The 17,978-nt window shown below is 38.4% G+C and overlaps 1 protein-coding gene across 1 annotated transcript in view; it reads right to left on the minus strand.

Annotated features, from left to right (window-relative positions):
- Nucleotides 1-17,978, minus strand: part of DMD (dystrophin) — a 396,717-nt gene that overhangs the window by 24,193 nt on the left and 354,546 nt on the right. Inside the window, exons 26-29 of the mRNA XM_026047293.1 lie at nt 16,889-17,025; nt 11,546-11,611; nt 10,455-10,520; nt 7,205-7,363 (exon numbers count right to left, since the gene is read on the minus strand). Coding sequence (XP_025903078.1) covers nt 7,205-7,363; nt 10,455-10,520; nt 11,546-11,611; nt 16,889-17,025 — 428 coding nt within the window. The remainder of the gene's footprint in view (nt 1-7,204; nt 7,364-10,454; nt 10,521-11,545; nt 11,612-16,888; nt 17,026-17,978) is intronic.

Raw genomic sequence — 17,978 nt, forward strand, 5'->3', positions numbered from 1 at the left:
GTCTACCTGTTAACTCTCCCTGTTTACCTGTTTACTTTCTCCTGTTACTGATGCTTTCAGTATCAGTATAAGAGACAAAGATTTCAGGATAATAAGTACAGCCGCCAAAAATCAGAAGTCTCCATATGCTGCTTATACAATCAGGCAGCGATGTCATTTTTGCCTCACCAGACTTCTAGGAACTTGGGTCATGTAACCTGGGGGAGCCGTTCTCCTGGAGACACAGAACACTGTATGGACCTATAGGTGCTTCACTTGAGGTCAAGAATACTGCATTTTCAGCAAGGAGGAACTACCTGTCCCCCCTTTTCCCTGCTGGATAACCATCCTATCACTTCTACCCACCATTAATATGTCCTTTACTCCACAGATAGCAACTACCTATTTCTCTTCAATGGTGTAATTGATGTATATTTAGTCAAAGTCTAAAAACTGCTCTCAATTGGTACTTAGTATAAAAATTTTCCATTTTGATTTTGGATTTGCAGAAAGACTTGCATAGGCAAAAGTGTCTGAGCTTTCCAGTTACAAAGGCAATGTGACTTGGAACGTTGCCTGTGCCTACCAACTATGACAAATCAAAGCATCTTTTGATGGGACACTGCTCAGAATATTTTTCTTTTAAACAGCTCTTCAGAAAATCAACACTGAACTTACTCAGACAAATCAGATATTTTGTGCTGTATGTAATATTTGATACTAAACAACTAAGCTTTAACGGCTTATTCATCTGTGTTAACAACAATGGATCTTGGGCACTGAACTATGATGAGTTATGATGAAATAACATGAATCTTGCGGTTCTTGACTGAGTTATAAGACATCTTCAGCCCTGGATGACCTTAGTACACTGTGCATTGCACATCAGTACAGCTAGGGAAATCTTTACGCAGCCAAGAGCATCCAGTCCTTAACATGAAATCTGCCAACCTGTATGCTTTTTAACTACTTACACCAGCATGGTACAGGTAAGTGGCATATCAAGCATGGTGCCAAAATGCCAGCATCAGGCACTTTAAATGTAGAGGTCTACACTTCAGGTGCCTGTATCTCAGCTGTTTAAGGTCCTTCTATACTTGACAGAGACCTAGATAATGAGGTCTAGAGAATGAGCTACTGCACTTTTATTCTACAGAAGAGATCTAAAAACACATGGTTTATAAGAACCTTTAAAAATTTCTTAGTTGACTGCATTAACCATAAAAGGAGGTGGAGATGGGGGCTGTCTAGCTCACATGTGGACCCTAACACTGTACAGTGCTGTAGGTGGCAGTGGCTTTGTAAGATGGGCAATATGAAACGGGGGTTTGCTGGTCACAAAGTAACTAGCATTGTAGGCAGCCAGACTCAACGTGGTATCTACACATTTATGGCCTCAGTCAACTAAACCCAACCAACTCTCCCATCAGTCAGGGTTTGTAAGCCACCCTCCTGCTGCTTCTGGTTATATTAAAATGCCTTTAATGATAAATGTTAAAAAAATCTCTCTTAATGCTTAAAGAAAAATATATTGTCAAGGGTATGGGGYATTATCCAAGCAAAGATATTGCTGAATTTGAGAGTTTTATAGCCACGTATAGTAATATTGTTAGAAGAAAGAAATATTTACATGTCACTGTAAAAAAACCACACAGGTTATTCCTGAGCATCAACATTGGTTATTTTTGTAGCTGCACCTTCTCACTACTCTTACATAGTCCTTACTTCAGACAATTAAAAGACTAACCAGATAACTGACTTCAGAACTGTAAAAGAGTGGTGCAGTGATCAATAATATTTGGAACCTAATATATAGGAATAAAGATTTGTATTTACATATGAGAAAAAAAAAAGTTGAAACGAAGAAAGAAATCATTTCAAACTGCTGTAAGAATCTCCAAGAGGAGAAAACAGTCTGCTCTTTTTCCTAGCTCTTGTTTTGGAATAGTTTTAAGCTTTGTGGTGAAAAAGGAATGTTGCTGCAAGCCAGACATCCAAGCAAGTGTCCACAGCCCTCAGAATGGAGCATTCACATGCTGAAGAAAGAGTATTTCTTATGTTTTCAGCATAAAAAGTAAGAGAAAGGGGAGATAAAAGCATAATCTTCTCAAAATGAATGTGACTGAGCAAGTACGGGCAATGCTCAGAAATCCAGCCTCACTGCACCACAGTTCAGGTTGGGTGACTTTTCAAGGGATGTCACAGACAAATAAAACTGATGCATCTCCTCACCGCTGGGAACAATTTCCATAAGAGAAATATTCAAAGAAAAAYTAACTGTGCTTGCACCTCTTTTAAACATTCATGAAGAAAAATAACATAGGAAGCTTGCAATGTAATCTTGATTTACACTACCATAAAGAGCCGGGTAGTAAAGAGCTCGTGAGTTATTAAYAACATCCATCATTTGCAGGATTAATTGCTTGGTGAGGAAAACCCTAGTGGACCCCATTTGCTGAGAATTCTGCTTAGAGGCAGTTGAGAATTTGTGAATTTGTGTTTCCTTTCATCTCCCKACAAAATAACAGTGGTTTGAAGAAATGGACAAAGTTGTTAACTGAAACACCTACTCCCATCCTTTATTAGAGTGCCACTGTTTACATATGATGCTTCATACTCAGAAGACTGAGTTCCACTTCTTTAATTCCAAAATAAATATCAAAAGGAGGCACAGTACATTTAGCAATGCATCTCTTGCCAGCTTTTGGCAACTAAGGAACTTATTTGTGGAGGCTTTTCACCAGTCCACGCATTTGAAGGAATGCTGCAACCAGAGGAAACTGGGGCAGCTTTGGGATTCGGGGTGTTAGTGCTTCTCCGGTAGCACACAGGCCCTTGTGCTCCAGTGCAATTCAGTAAAGCCAAAGAAAGCCAAAAAGCTCAGATTAGGGAAGTCATTTTATCCAGTCCCTGTTATAATACAGCTGGAAGCTGGAAAAAAAAAGTGAGAGAGAAGTCTCTTTTTATAAAGTATGTCAATAAAATTGAGTCAATTATAATTCTGAGAAATGTTCAAGTTTTCTTTCATGAAAATAAAGGAAACATTTTTAAAAGTTCTTTGCAAAAAGTTCTGAAACTGGTTTACCACAAAACCAATGTTTGCTTTTTTAATGTGAGTATGATACACTAAATTATGACCAAAGTAATATGCTGTTTTAGATGGACCTAACAGGACCTCAGTTGCTTCTGAAATATATTCAACTTTCAAGAAAATTTCAAAACAGTTTGAAACATACAGAACTGTTGGGATAGTTCTATAATTGTTTGGATTTTTTTCTTTTATATTGCAAGAAAATGATAGAAGTATTCTAATGCCTACTTAGTATACCAAGAAATGGTCTTATCACAAGATTTTAAAATTGAGCATGAATCTGAAGGCCTAATATTCAAATGAAACAGTTTTACCATTTGAAAATATTCTCTAAAATGTTAGATTTTAGCAAATATAAATTATTTAAGAGTCAAATTTTAGGAATAAATAATTTAAGGAAGTCYTGTTTACTAGCTACAAAAGCACCAAGGTCTGAAAATTCTAGCAGATAAATAATTAATATCTCACAAGAGGTCTTTGCAGTCGAAAAGAAACAGCCAGAACTGTGTCACAGCTAGGTTAGTTTATAATTTGGATTATACATTCCAGAAGAATTCTAAATAGGCAACAGATCTTGTTAAACTGTCTAAAAGCAAAAAACTCAACATTTCAATTTCAAAGAGTCTCTTTCATCTCAACAAGTCAAGACTGAGATATTTGGAGACCAAAAATGGCAGTTGAAAACCCARTGGAGGTCAGCTAAAAAGAGATGAGGAAAAGTAAAACTAAGAAGTAAAAAAGTAAAAAAGAGAAAGGCTATTTTAAAAGTAAGAGAGTAGGGAGAGCAGGAGAAGAAGAGAGGGAAATGACCAGAGTGCTTTGAATATCCCACTATTACTGTCTGCTGGTACTTAATGCCCCTTTTCCAGTTACTGTGAGAAGGGAGATGTGCTGAATGAAACTGCGAAGTTACAAAAGATGGGCAGAGAACACTCAGTCCTCCCTGTCCAGCCAGCAAAGTGCACATGGGCCAAGTTTTGGCTGTGACAGGACGACGGTGCCTATCTCGCAAGCTGGTCTCCTGGCYACTCGCCTTGCTGGGAATGGACACTGCTCCCAGGCGGCTCCAGCAACGCGTGCCCAGGCCTCTCGGCACTGGAGCTGCTGGTGGTGGAGTGAAACAATCCAGGTGCTTCAAGCCTGCGCYGAGGAGGAGACCACAATGGGATTTACATCGTATTTATCCTGTTTCCAGACTAGAGATTCACTACATTYGAGGGCTGCAACAAGAAGCAGTGTTGACTTACGGAGTGCTTTTGCAATAAGATAAGAAGGAATCTACATCTACCTCCTGGAATAAGGATCACACGAGTTGTTAGAGCACAGTTACCATTGCTATCAGTCAAACTCAGCCTTGAACTACTCAAGGCAAGATTTGTTCACAAGAAATATATAGAGACCTAAAAGGGCAATACCGTTCTTTGTCTGAATGGTTTGGTTTTGTGACAAGAATCAGTGATTCCTCCTTAAAAGCACAGTTATCTGGTTCTGACAATATCAGGACAAGAAGCAAGAACTTTGTTCTCTTCAGAGCTTCTGCCTTACATCTTAAGTACAAGTTATTTATAGAAGCTTGCAGAGACAAATGTAGAGAGACAAAAGTCATGATTTTGTCATAATCAATGAAAATCACAGCAGGGTGACCTCCACACTGTCGCATCGAAATAGACCTATTGGTCCCTGCTGCATGAAGACCTTTTTCTGCCACAAAAAGACAGGTTGCTTGTTGGTGGCATCTAGTGACTAAGGCTCCTTTCAGATGATCCATTTCTTAAGCTAACAGAATTTCGTTAAAAACACACCAAATCAACCCCCTCTTGCTGTGGTAGCCCTAGTTGCATCTCTAATATCAAAAAAATAAACAATATATGCTATAACCAAGCCTACAGTCATTTAATCTAGGACTGGCAAACTTTTAAGAAGGTATTCTTATGGTATAGGTCTTGTTAGAGATTCAACCTGTTACTCCTGATTTTAAGGCATAAATCCCAAAAAGGAAATTTTCTGCATATTTAGCTATCTACACTCAAGGTTATGCGGTTGCTCAATTACTGTTTTTTCTAATAGGCTGCTTTAAAGGGTGGGTTCCTTTTTGGTGGGCTATTTATTTTGTGTACAGACAGAAAACATCCCAAATTTTCTTCCTTCTTCTATAAGTCAATACCTAGTGCTGTTTAAAAAATAACCTCCTCCAACCCTGTAGTTATTAGTAYGAATAACTAGTACCAGTTACACAATACCTCTTAACCACATAAATCCTAAAAATGCAAAGTATGACAGTTTATTTTAAAATACTGATTTTTTTTTTCCACATTGGAAAGTATTTTGGCTTTACGTATTACATACTAAAAGTTCGGGACTTTTTTCAAGTGCGATCTCTCCGCCGTTGGCTGAGCAAGAGCCCTGTTTCCCACAGTTTTCTGTCTGGAACACATTCCTCGTCCTTCATGCCTCATTAACACTCCATATTATCTGAAGCAGCACTGAAGAAAACAGCAAARTAGCCGATTTCTCTTTATTTCTCACTCTCCTGTTCATTATTTAACTCTCAGGAGCATTTAAATGACATGTGGAAGGGCTGAGAAATAATGTTGTCCTTGATTATAATTACATGTGAACAGAGAGAGTTCTGTTACTTTGCAGATCTTAGTTTACTGTTCTTGGAGTAAGGAAAGGGTCAGTCAGTATTTGCATGAAGAGATAGGAGGGAGGATACTTAGGGATTTTACAAATTATACCTATGTTGCTCAGGTGGGTTTGCCTCCATGTACTCTACCTGCAACTAATTCCCCATACAAAATGGTTAGATTTTAAGAGTCAGATCTAACCATCTTCAATGGTTAGATTTTAGGCTTTCAGCAAGGCTGCAATGAAACTGTAAGCATGAGGGCATGAGAAAGAAAAGGCAGTTTTATAAAGTAACTATTATAGCCAATTATATCTTTATTGAAAAATGCATGTATGAAACAAACTACTGTTGATATTAATTACCTCTAGAGAGCTCTAAAGATAGGTCTACTGAAAAGTAAAACTCATCTTTATGGAGAACAGGCTCTTCCCTGAGGCTTGGCTAAAACAGAAAGAGAAGCAGCTGATACAAGTSCAAAGGAGTGACGAGGCAGGTTTACACCTTTCTCCTATTGCAGAATAACTTTTTTTTTTCAGGCTTCCCTGTGCCAAAACCAACTCAGGCTGGTCTGCAGGTTTAGCCATTTGTCAGTCACAGCMTCATGGAGATGACAGGGTGCAGGGGCACTGTGGTTGAACAGCACCAAAAGAGACTCCAGCATAGAGAAAAAGCCTCTGATGCTGCCAACACTGGCAACTATTTCTCTGATGCTCCTAAGGCAAATAATTACTGCACTATACTTTAATTGCACACAAGACAAAGTATTTAGTTCTTACAACAGCACGAAAAAAGAGAAATAAAATGCTAATGGACTGTACTGTAAAGGCTAACGATAACACAAGGCAATTTTTTTTTGAGATATAATGATTTTTAAGTTTATGTTTCTACTCTTTGATAGCTGATATTTGTGCTTGTGAATCTGCCAGCGTTAAGATCTACCAGCTTTTATGCAGATGGCATGAGGGCATGAGTACTGCAGAAACAAGCCTACATGGTGTGATGTTGCAAGAACGCAGTCTCTTTTTCTTCTGGTTAATGAAGATACATATAGCTAAATTCAGAATTAATGCTTAAAAATTTCACATATCCTAGAGACCTACCTTTAGAAAAAAGCATGTCTTCTAATGGTCTTTTCCAAGAAGAAATAGGGTTTCTTGAAAGGGTTTGGGAAAATCTGCACATTTTCCTCAAAAATGGCAAAATAACGTAAAACTGAAGTAATGCTCCTTGAGATTTATCATTTTGAGGGTTCTAAGAAACAAACTAATGGCAACGGTGCTGACTCATCATTGCACTGAAAGTGGGATTGAGTTTATGACTACACAAAATTCAGCCTCATCATCTCTCTCTTATTGAGAAGAAATTGAATGGACTGGGCTGTTTAACAGAACCAGCTTATTTAAAAAGACAGCCCAACTAYAGGGCTTTATTAGTTTCCCTTATTCACTTTTATTTGTACCCTTGGTGCACACCGGATCACTGTTGCTGCTAAGAATCTAACTCACCTGTTTTCCTCCTCCAAATCTGCCAGAATCCTCTCTAGTTCCCCTCTTTCTTCACTCTCCAGAGAAATCAAGATCTGTGCTGGGCTCCGGGGCTGGCTCAAGGGAGATTCCTGGTTCAGACTTTGGCAGTAGTGCTGGATTAGCAAGTGTTCATCATCACTGAAAAACAGASGATAAAGCAGACTGTTACTTTTATCGTTTTTAACTTCACAATGAGTATGAGGAAAGGAATTTAAGTCTCTGATTTTTATAAAGCAAAAACACTGAACTCATTTTAATGAACAGCAGAACAGTGTATCTGAAATGAAACCTACTGAATTACTTCACTTAGTCTGTGGTAATTTTCCTCCTCCACAGAGTCCATCTCTCTTCCCCTCTGTTTCTGAGATATTTAAAGATCATTTTTGTCACAGCTGAAATCTGAGTTTTCCTTTTCACCCAACTTATATTAGAAGTTTGCTTGTCAGAAAAAGCCATTTTATGCTACCTGATTTGTGCTGAGCAAGGTTTATTCAAACAAATGTGAAATACACTATAAACTCTCCCTGTTCAGTAAAGGCATTCTCTTTTACTTCTTAAAACTGTAAATTTAGTGAATTATATCTTGAATTAATCATAATTTAGTGAAACCAAGCTATTTTGACTACAGATTTACTTTGAAAGTACACATGACGTGCACTGTCAGAATATAAATACACTCTATTTAATCCATTTATTAATTTTATTGCCCCTAAAACCACATTTGAAACAAAAGCAGCACTGGAAAAAAACTAAGTCCAGTTCTGAAGACTTCAACCACCTCATGGAATGAAATGGAAGTTCTGGATGCTAAGGAAAGGCATTCTGCCCCTAAGCCAGGCAATTAACTCCARCAGCAGTTACGAGAACCTGTGAGAGATGGCATGGGCACAAGTCAATGACAGGAAGGAAGCAACCCTGCTGCGGGGAATCTTCTGGTAACAGTGACTTGTAACACAAAATGGTTTGCTGAGGGTTTTTTTTTTTTCTGCTATTTTTGAATTTCAGAATTTAAATGGCATTTTGAATTGTTGTTGTTATTCAAAAATTAAAATATTCCCCATTTCCATTTTGTTCCTGAAAATGTTAATGATGCTGTTTTATAGACTGCAGGAGGGCTAAAGCAATTTACAGCACATTAATGTTAGTTCATAAAAAAGAACCATTAATTTCTCACACCAGGCATCCTCTACTTTTTCTTAAACCAAATTCTAAAGGTTCAGTAGTTTCTAAATTTATACTCTTCATGAAACACTTCAGCTTTCATTCAGACAACTGGTTTGCATATATACATACCCTTATACATCTGAAGTAAATTAATGGGGGAAAAAATTATTGCAGTGCTAACTAGATTGCTGTTTTCCAAGACATATGGCTCGTGGCCCACACATCCTTCTAGATATAATTACAGATTCCTATGTGTTATGTCTGTGATTCCTACAGATTCCTCCTTCCCTCCCCATATCAACCAATCTATCATTCTAACTGCAATTATATATCAGGTAATCCGAAGCCCATGAGAATGTCAATAAATAACATCTGAAGTACAATTGACATAAAAAACCTCAGAGTTACAGCTCCAAATTCTCTTAAAGCATGAAGAGTATTTGGAGGYTTGATTTTACAGCAATGTATATCTGCATTTCAGTTCTTCCAAAATTCAGAAGATAAAGTTATTTTCTAATTTTAATATTGAAAACTGAATGGCAAACTGGAAAGTCAGTTGTTAGCTTATTAATTTCAGAACATGAATACAATTTTAATTAACCCAAGACTGATTTGAATAGTAAGACCGAAGCATGATATGGAAAATGCAGCTTATGTATGATCTTGTGCATAAGAGTACACAAATGTTTCACCAAAGACAACAGGAACTTTCATATATAATAAAAGTACTACTAACCACAACAATTGAAGTTTAATATTAAATGTGGAAACTGAGGTTCATAAGCTATGTGAGACTCTGCCGACATTATGTATGTATGACTTTTGATATGACATTTTCTCCTTTTTGAACCAGTAAATTAAAACAATGATAAAATATTTGGTTATACACATAACTTTCTTTCCAAATTGGTAGGTAACAATTCTACCAAGTCAAAAGAGAAACTATTTCAAAATAATGAAAGGAACTGTTTTATTGATATCCCAGAATATACCACAGGCTGACAAACATCCTTATAAAATACTGATGCCTTGGGATTTGAACTTAACTGAATCAAGTACTATAACTCTGTGCTCTAAATGTACTCCAAAAATGTAGTAGAAAGAAGATACTGTCTGAATTAAAAAAGAAGTTGCACTGTGATAAGGATCACACTACATGCAATATTAAAAAAACACTTTAGAATATTGCTACTTTTTCATAAAAGATTCATTTGAAACCTATGTTATGGCTCCTTCTACATTAGCTAACTAAGAGCAAATTTTCAAGCACTCTCATGATTTAYGGGCTTATATGCTCTTTTTGAAAGCACTACCCACAGTCAGCTTTCTGATTCTGTGCACTCAAAGCCAAACGTGATAAAGCAAGCTGGGAAAAGGAGAAAGACACGACCACATCAGAAAAATAAAAAAAAAAGTCTCAATGTGATATTAAATTGAATACTTTTTTCAAAATATTTTAAATAGACTTTTATATATGTACAGTGCCTTTTATACATGATTTTAAATATAAATTAGCTAAATGAATACTTGTCAGGGATCTGTCCAGCTTGCAGTTTACTTCTTTTGATATTCCACTGTTAAGGATGAGTCACTCTTACATTTTACTGGCAATGCATTTCAGTTATATTTGTAGATGAAGGATTTCAACATAGTCTCACAAGCCTTTTGAGTGACATCTTCCCCGCGACTATGTTTTCTAGCTTACAGAAATTTAGTCATGTTCAAGCTTGCAGTTCAGATAAAGGGGATGACTATTCCTTGTCCTCAAAACACCAGGTGATGAACATTTTTTCCAGATAATAGGTCAAATATTTACTGAATAACTTAATCATTTTTGTAGAGAAATTAATATTTTTAATTCTGAAAGTGTTAACCATTTGTTGCATAAACTAAGTAAACCATAAATCCAGAAATCACTATATAATCTGAATGAATATGAGAAATTTGTCATGAAATTGAACTAGGTGTGGGATGTGGTCATGTAAATTCTGGTTTTTGGGATTTTATTACAAGTGGTAAACCCACACAAGAAAACATATCAAATATATTATAACAGTCAACTTACATGCTTTCGTTAGGTGAAATACTGTCATTTAGATAAGAGCCATTGCTGTTCTCCATTTCTGCTAGCCTGTGGAAAAATAAAGAAACTCATTAAAATCAACAGTGCTTTTCAGAAATTTTGCTTGCTCTAACATTCCTGAAAAGATTAAAAAATGCCATGTTTTTGATGACTTAAGAGTATCTTAAACACAGACGACTGTTGGTTACCAAAGAATTTTGCAGTAAGCTATCAGGAGTAATTGCTTACACATTAAGATGACCTGTTTAAACTGACTTCTAAGCTTTCACCTCTTCCTCTGAGGTTATGTTCAACTTCCCTTGATTAATTAAGCTCACAATCAAAGACAGGTCTTAAGATGCCAGGAGAATTCACAAATTGTTCTGTACGTGTCAATGCCATCACAGAACCAAAATGATCAGTCAGTTTTCACTGGTTTTCAATATTTAGTTTCTCCTATATGTACTGTATAATTTTAAAAATACCTCAGATGATCATGATTTTTGGGGCGAAGGAATGAGGAAATTGGAATAACTATTTTCCACTGTATCAGGCTTCACAAATTAAGCTGATTGTTAAAAAAAAAAAAAAAAAAAACTTGTTTTTTTTTGGCATTTGTTTAATTAACCCACTTTCCAACTGTTAGGAGCAGTATGGAAGTAGGCACATGAACTACATCAGTGATGTACTATTATCTTTATCCTCCAAAGCAAAGGTCCTGATTGCAGTACTTCTTACAGAGAATTACTTAATACAGTAAATATGAATTAAATATGGCATTTGAGATTCATGTACAGTTTGGAGGATTCAGCTCTTGTGATTTACGTAATTACATCTATATTAAAAATAAAACAGTTTAAACTGAATGCATGCCTGAACAAAGAACCCCATAGAAACTAAAGGCCATTTTTAATCACGTACATGCTCTGGCATGCAAGTTAGTTGATGGAATGATTAGTAGCAGTTAGGGGTTATATCCTGCATCTGAGATCTAGGAAAGCAAAAGCAAAACCCTGTTTTTCTTTAAGAACCATTCACCTAGCRTGTGGGATTGCTTAAAGAAAGATTTGCCTAATGTCCAGCTGGTCTCCTACCTGCTAGCATAATGTTCAATGCGTGAATGAGTATCATCATGTGAAAGCTGAGGGGACGAGGCAGGCCTATAGGGCAGAAAACACTGATTAATCACAAACAATACCCCCTGGAAAAGTCAAAAAAGACACTTAGGTATGTCTGCATCCTAGCAGTTCTAGGCCTTCCGCTAGGGTTATGCTTCATCAACAGCAAGTCACCCTCGTGCTCAGTGCGTGTCCTCCAGTCACCGCTACCGCGATTTGTCGTTCCAGGAGGGACTCGGACAATTTGGAAACTTGTCTGTGGCGGCGGCGGTCTCTCCCTGCACACGTATCTCAAGAACCTTTCCCCGAAGGATTTACAGAGGAGCTTTCTCCCTGGTTTTCCTTCACATCGGCCCGCTTCAGTCTTAATCCTGTTTCACTCACAACTCTCTGGGTGCTTTGAAAGCCTTGCTCTTATGCTCTCAACCTCTTCTGTCTCTTTCCCTGTCCCAATGCCTGTTTCTAGTCTTGCAGAAGCATGTTCCATTTAAACATGCCTTTCAGTACTTACTCCATGGTCAATCAGCRTATATACACGAAACATAAAACGTCTGAAATGAGCCTTTAACAACACACTGCAGAAACTGATGATTTGGCCTGGCTTCTTCCCAATGCTGCAATTTGAACCAATAAATCAGCATGCTGGAGTGCTACCTGCTCTATTTTGGATCTTCTGCCTGACAAATGAGATGGTATAAGATCCTCTTCACTTTTCTCTGTCAATCAAAAAAAAAAGTAATGGGACTTTTCACAAGAACATTGTTCTGGCTTGAATCTTGAACTCTGCACTAATGCAGTTAATAAATATGCAGCCATTCAGAAATGGCTGTACTGGTAAGAAGTGCTTTAATGTGATGTGGAATTTTTCCAGTCTATTAGGGTGTGCTAAAAAAATAAAAAATGGTTCAACTTTCCAGACTGCACAACAACTTCAAATTTCAGTTGGATTTTACCTTCTCTTTCTCTGTTCTATCAGAACTCCTTTTTAAAACTGCTGACGGATTAAGTATTTTTCCCTCACTTACAAATGTCATATCCTGTGCCTCAAACTGGTTCTGTCCAGTGTAGATTTCAYTGCACTTCAAAAGTGCATAAAATAACCTCTGTATTTAGAAGCTATAACTCAAAGGTGTAACCGCCTTGTGTATAATGCTACTGCTAGGAGTTGGTAAGTGCGTAGCAGTCTGCTAGAAGATCATAACACACTACTGGTCACCTTCCAGTTTTCACATCTGCCTGCCAAGTGCTTAGAAAATTAGGATCCTAACAATAAATAGAAAAGCCATTATCATCAATGAGTCTTTCTCAGGGAATAAGAAAGCTTTCCTCTGTGAGACATTACAGGTCAAGTATCACAAATTTCTGATGTCTGAGGTGAGCCTTGGTTTCCACCTCTGAATTTACCCATCATATATTCCAGCAAACCAGTTGATAAACACTCAGCTCCCAGAGCTCCTCACTACAACAGAGATGCCTGAAGATGGGCAACTGATTCTCTCCAACCCAACACCCTATTTTGCATTACAGCATCGACACTGAAGGGAAAGGAGTGGGAAAACTGTTATTTACCCACAGCAGTGGATTATGGAGCAAGATAATAGCACTTTTCTGATTAAAAAAATGTGGTTAGCATTGATTTATTTGCTTGGCATACAGTATGCTTTAATCTTATCTAAACGGCTGACTATCAGTGAAAGAAGAGATCTAATTTTCAATGCACACATTGTGTTTCTGCTCCTACTACTGTCTCCATATAGGAAATACGTGTTAAGAGTGACCTTAGTTTTGAACGGGATCATTCCCCTAATAACATTTCAATGCTAGGACTGCACATGGGTTTGTACCAGGACAAAGAAAAGCATCTGGTTGGAACCAACTGGCCAAAGGAGGAAGACAAGAGACRCTCCCTTTGGCACTAGAGCAAGGTAGAAAATTCAAACTCCAGCCTGCCCTCATGGCTGCTTAGCCCTTGCTTTGAAACTAAGCTCCATCATTAGACACAAACAAGGCATGATTACAGTCCACCAAAGAAGTTAAACATAAATTGAAAAATAGACTTAAAAAGAATGAATATTAATCTAGTACACATATCTGATTATTTAAAAATAAAATATTAAGACAGTTTTGTCTTGCAGTCCATTGTGTAGACACAGTCCTAGATGATGACCCGGAAAGGAGCTCACTCTCCTTACTTTCTGAGGACATATAAATTTGATTATTAGCAAGGAGGTTTAGAAACAGCCATATTTAACTGAGACATAAATTCTTTCTACTAAGACACCAGAGTTGCTTCATTTTTCAAGGTGGTGTCTGTGTAACAGCCTTAAGAATGCCAGTAAAATCAAGAGGTGCTTGAGTGGCAAACACCACACACTGCAAACCTCTAAGCTCCTGGAAACCTGGGTGAAAAGATGAAGACATTTTCCTTGCAGTTCAGTATTTTGGTTGTTGCTTCTTAAAAGTGTGGAATCAGGGAACTCTCTTTGTCCCACTGACAATTCCCAGTCCAAATAAAATGAAATAAATAGTCTTGCAAAATGCCCAAGTTGCCCCTTTAATGCACGGCAATCAGAACATATGTAAAACATCAGCTAAAAAAGTCAGTTGTCACTAACTTCTAACAAAAAGCATATACATATATATTTATATTTATGCTCAGCATTATAACCAACTGCTGATGCCAGGATAGTGCTAGCACCATTGAATGCTGTTGGGTTACGCTCTTCTCAAGGACTTTGGAAATTATCCCCCCMAAAACCCCACAGGAATAAGACAAGAGCTCAGAAGACACAGGAAAGTCTTCTGATAACAGAGTAAGAGGTTTGACTGCCAAGGCTGGAATTAGCCTTTTAAGTGAGAAATAGCCTTAAACCTGGCTTRATCAGTAACTTGCACTGTAAGCCTGGTGAACTAGCACTAAAAGAAGGAACCAAGCTACTAAACCAAAGAAATATTATTTCCACTTTTTAATTTTCCTCTTTCTGGTTGGGAGAGGAGAAAGGAGTGTGTTCGTCAAGATACCCGAGCTGGCTGGCTAAGTGTCATTACCTTTCCCTACATATCCCCCTTCTCAGGATATCAGGATACAAGCACTACATGCAGAGCAAACTCCCTGTAGTCTCTGACCGCTACGCTCTGGTGTGAAGCTGTTATCTTAGGCAGGCCACGAAGCTGCTTCTGTACGTGAGGCAGGGGCCTGCGCCTGGCAGCGAGGTAATGCTGGAGCAGCTTCCCTGCACATTATTCCAGAAACAGCAGACGTGTTCCACACGCCAACAGAGCTTTAGTTAGGAAGCCGTTTTTAACATCTAACTTCTCAATTTGTGTTAAATGTAAGAACTCCAGAGCCACAGCTTTGTACGTGGGACGCTGCAATTAGTCCCCGCTGCGTTTGCAGACACAAATGCATCCCCAAGTTCAAGGGCCCTCTCCTTCAATCCGTCTCTAGCCTTGGGCATTTCCTGGGGGTGGATCCTCACCCCCACGGGGCGGCTGTAGCAGCCCGTGCATTTCTTGGTTGCTTCGAGTCAGCTCCTGAGAGCAGGAGCTCTTCAACTGCCTTCACAAAGGCTTGTGCTGCACAGGTAAATTATACATCAATATGCCAATGGATACTTTTCACTACTGTTTATTCTACTAAAACTTCAAGGAAGGTGCAAGCCATTTACATTTAACATGTTATTAGAAATGTATAAAACTCTATTTGTTAGTATCTCAGTATATATCAGTATGTGAATTAATCTTTATTTAACATTACTCTAAAATTATCCGTATCACACAAGTAGTAGGAAATGCCACAATGTTAAGTATATATCTTTAGTTTATTCTAGGGGTATTACTACAACAGTAAGACAAAGCTTGTGCAGGAATGGTGCAAGAATRAGAATCCAGTTCATAGTTGAAAAATCTTCCTTTCTAACTTCTGAAAAACTACAGAAAACATATTTCTCCATTTTGATCTCCCTTTACAAATCCTACTTTAGTTTAAAAAAAAACTAACAAAATGTCCAGTGAGCTTGGATTATCAGGGCATGTGGGTTCGCACGGATGTGCATAAAACCTAAAAAAAGGCCCTATGTACAAAGCATAAGTGAATGAAGCCCGTAAAGTTCAACTTATATCTTTCAAAAAGCATTTAGTTTGCATTCAAGAGGGATCCATACTCATCCAGAAACACAGATTTTTAAATGACAAGTTCTCAGAAGCATTAGTAGGACTCTGCACCAAAATCCCATTTAATTCAGTGAAAACAGATACTCCAGAGAGAGTACACAGTGCGYGCTTCATGGCTGCTGGGAACTGCTGGTTTTATCCCAGCCTATTAGAAAGTCTACCAGAGAAACCAAACGCAAAGGAAGGAGGAAATGAACATATGTAAAACCAAACAAGGAAACAAAACGAAAGGAAACGAAAGTGGGGGAAGGCAGCAGCGGCAGCGGCAGCAGCAGCAGCAGCAGCACACTCCAGCAAAAGTACTCACGCAGAATCTACTGGCCAGAAGTTGATCAGAGTAACAGGACTGCAAGACAAAAAATGAGGAGGTGAAGAGAGAGGCAGAAGAAACTCAGCAGCAAAATAACTACAGGAAGATTAAAAAAAAAAAAAAAAAATCACGGTAACTGAAAATGGAAAATCCAACAGACCAACATGAATGGCCATGAAGAGCAACCAACCAAAAAGTGGAAAAAAAATCTAAAATTAAAAAAAAAAAAGAGCAAAAGAGAGAAATAGGGAAAAAGAGAGAACAAGCTGTGTGCAATTGCCATTAAGCAACTGATTAAACTTGTAAGAAAACCAAAGGGAACTGGGTTATTCATTAAAATCTGCATGTGTATCATTGCTTTTTTTTTCCCCACCATAAATACTTCAAAGCCATTTAATTTGACTAAATTTATAGGGTGAGAAAACGAAAAATCAGCTGGGAATCTTGCAAACATAATAATCTAATTAAAAAAAAAAAAAAAAAGGAAAAGAAAAAGAAATCAAACACAGAACGTTATCCACTTGGAAGAAAAGAAAAACTTAACACAGAGATCATTAGTTTCCCAATTGTTGTATCAAATTTTAAGCCTTACGGGGCTGTCAGGACGACAGTATTTTACTTTGACTAACTGAATTTTAAGCTCCTCTAAGGAGAGATGAAAATAAAGGGAATGGCAATTGGAATCCCAGCTTGTGTTTTCCTGTCAGCCACAGTTAACAGAAACGGCAGGAATAAGGCGGCGTTATGCGGTCAGGGAGGGAAGGAGCTGGCACCAGCCGGGGAGCTCGSGGAGCAAACCACATGGATCACTGCTTAAGCACTTCACGGCTACTCACGTTTCCATGTTGTCTCCCTCCAAGACAGTTTGCACAGGCAGGTAGCCCATTCGTGGGTGCTTTGCAAAATATCTTTTTGTTCGAAATTTGTTTTTTAGTACCTTGGCAAAGTCACGGACATCTTCTCCTGAAGTTGTCTGAAAGCCACAAATCACAACGAAATCACCCGTCATGAGGTTGTCATTGTCTTCAGGCGCCTCCTCCTTTGCTGGGGTGTTTGAGGGAGCTGTGGCCTCACCAAGCACAGTCAATGACTTGGCCTCCGGAACCTCCAAGTTTACACATTTATCCCTGCAGTCCTAAAGGTTAGTTCAAAACGACGCAACTAGTAGGATGGGGAAAGGAAAAGTAAGAAGCTCCAACACCTGTAGGAAGAGGTTTGTGTCTCTTCTCGGGTGACTGACGTTTGCAAATGACTAGTTTGTCGTTTCTGATCTGGCTGGGGATTCTTTGCCGGCTCTTTCGACAACACTAAAATGGCTGTAGAAAAAGTCTGTCTGGGGGGCGGGCAGCCGCCGTTGCTGACTGACTCCTGTCTCACTGCACGGTTTTTGTTCACAGCTCAGAGATTTGTCAGTCTATGAAAGTCAGCCTAACACTTCTCATAAATTTTAATTTTCCCTTTTCAGCCTTTAACATTTTGATCWAAAAGGAACAGAAAGCTGGTAAGGGCTGCTGACATTTCTTAGAGCAGCTTCTTCTTGTGCCTGTTGATTCTGACACGAGTGGGCAGGCAGATCCTAACGTGAGCAGGCTGCTATTTACACACAGCTTCCCACCTGGCTCCCTGCGCTCAGCTCCCCTTCTCCTGGAGACACCAGCACTGCGGCAAACGGGAGAATCCACCCCCTAAGCACCAGCATGAGCCAGAAAGAGCTGAAAGCTGGGGAAGTTTCCCTTTGCTGGGAAGATACAAGACTACCTGTGAGTATGATTAAGAGTCAGAAGATTCTTTTGTGAAGAATTTTAATTTCAGTTACTTCATTCAGTTTACACCCCATTCTTTACACTTTGCAGAGAAACCTGCAACACTAAGTTAARATTTTTCTAACCTACATAAAGATATCACTTCTCTAGTGTATTTAATTTG

Source organism: Nothoprocta perdicaria, unplaced genomic scaffold, assembly GCF_003342845.1.
Source record: "Nothoprocta perdicaria isolate Ctin4 unplaced genomic scaffold, notPer1 scaffold_49, whole genome shotgun sequence".
Taxonomy (NCBI): Eukaryota; Metazoa; Chordata; class Aves; order Tinamiformes; family Tinamidae; genus Nothoprocta; species Nothoprocta perdicaria.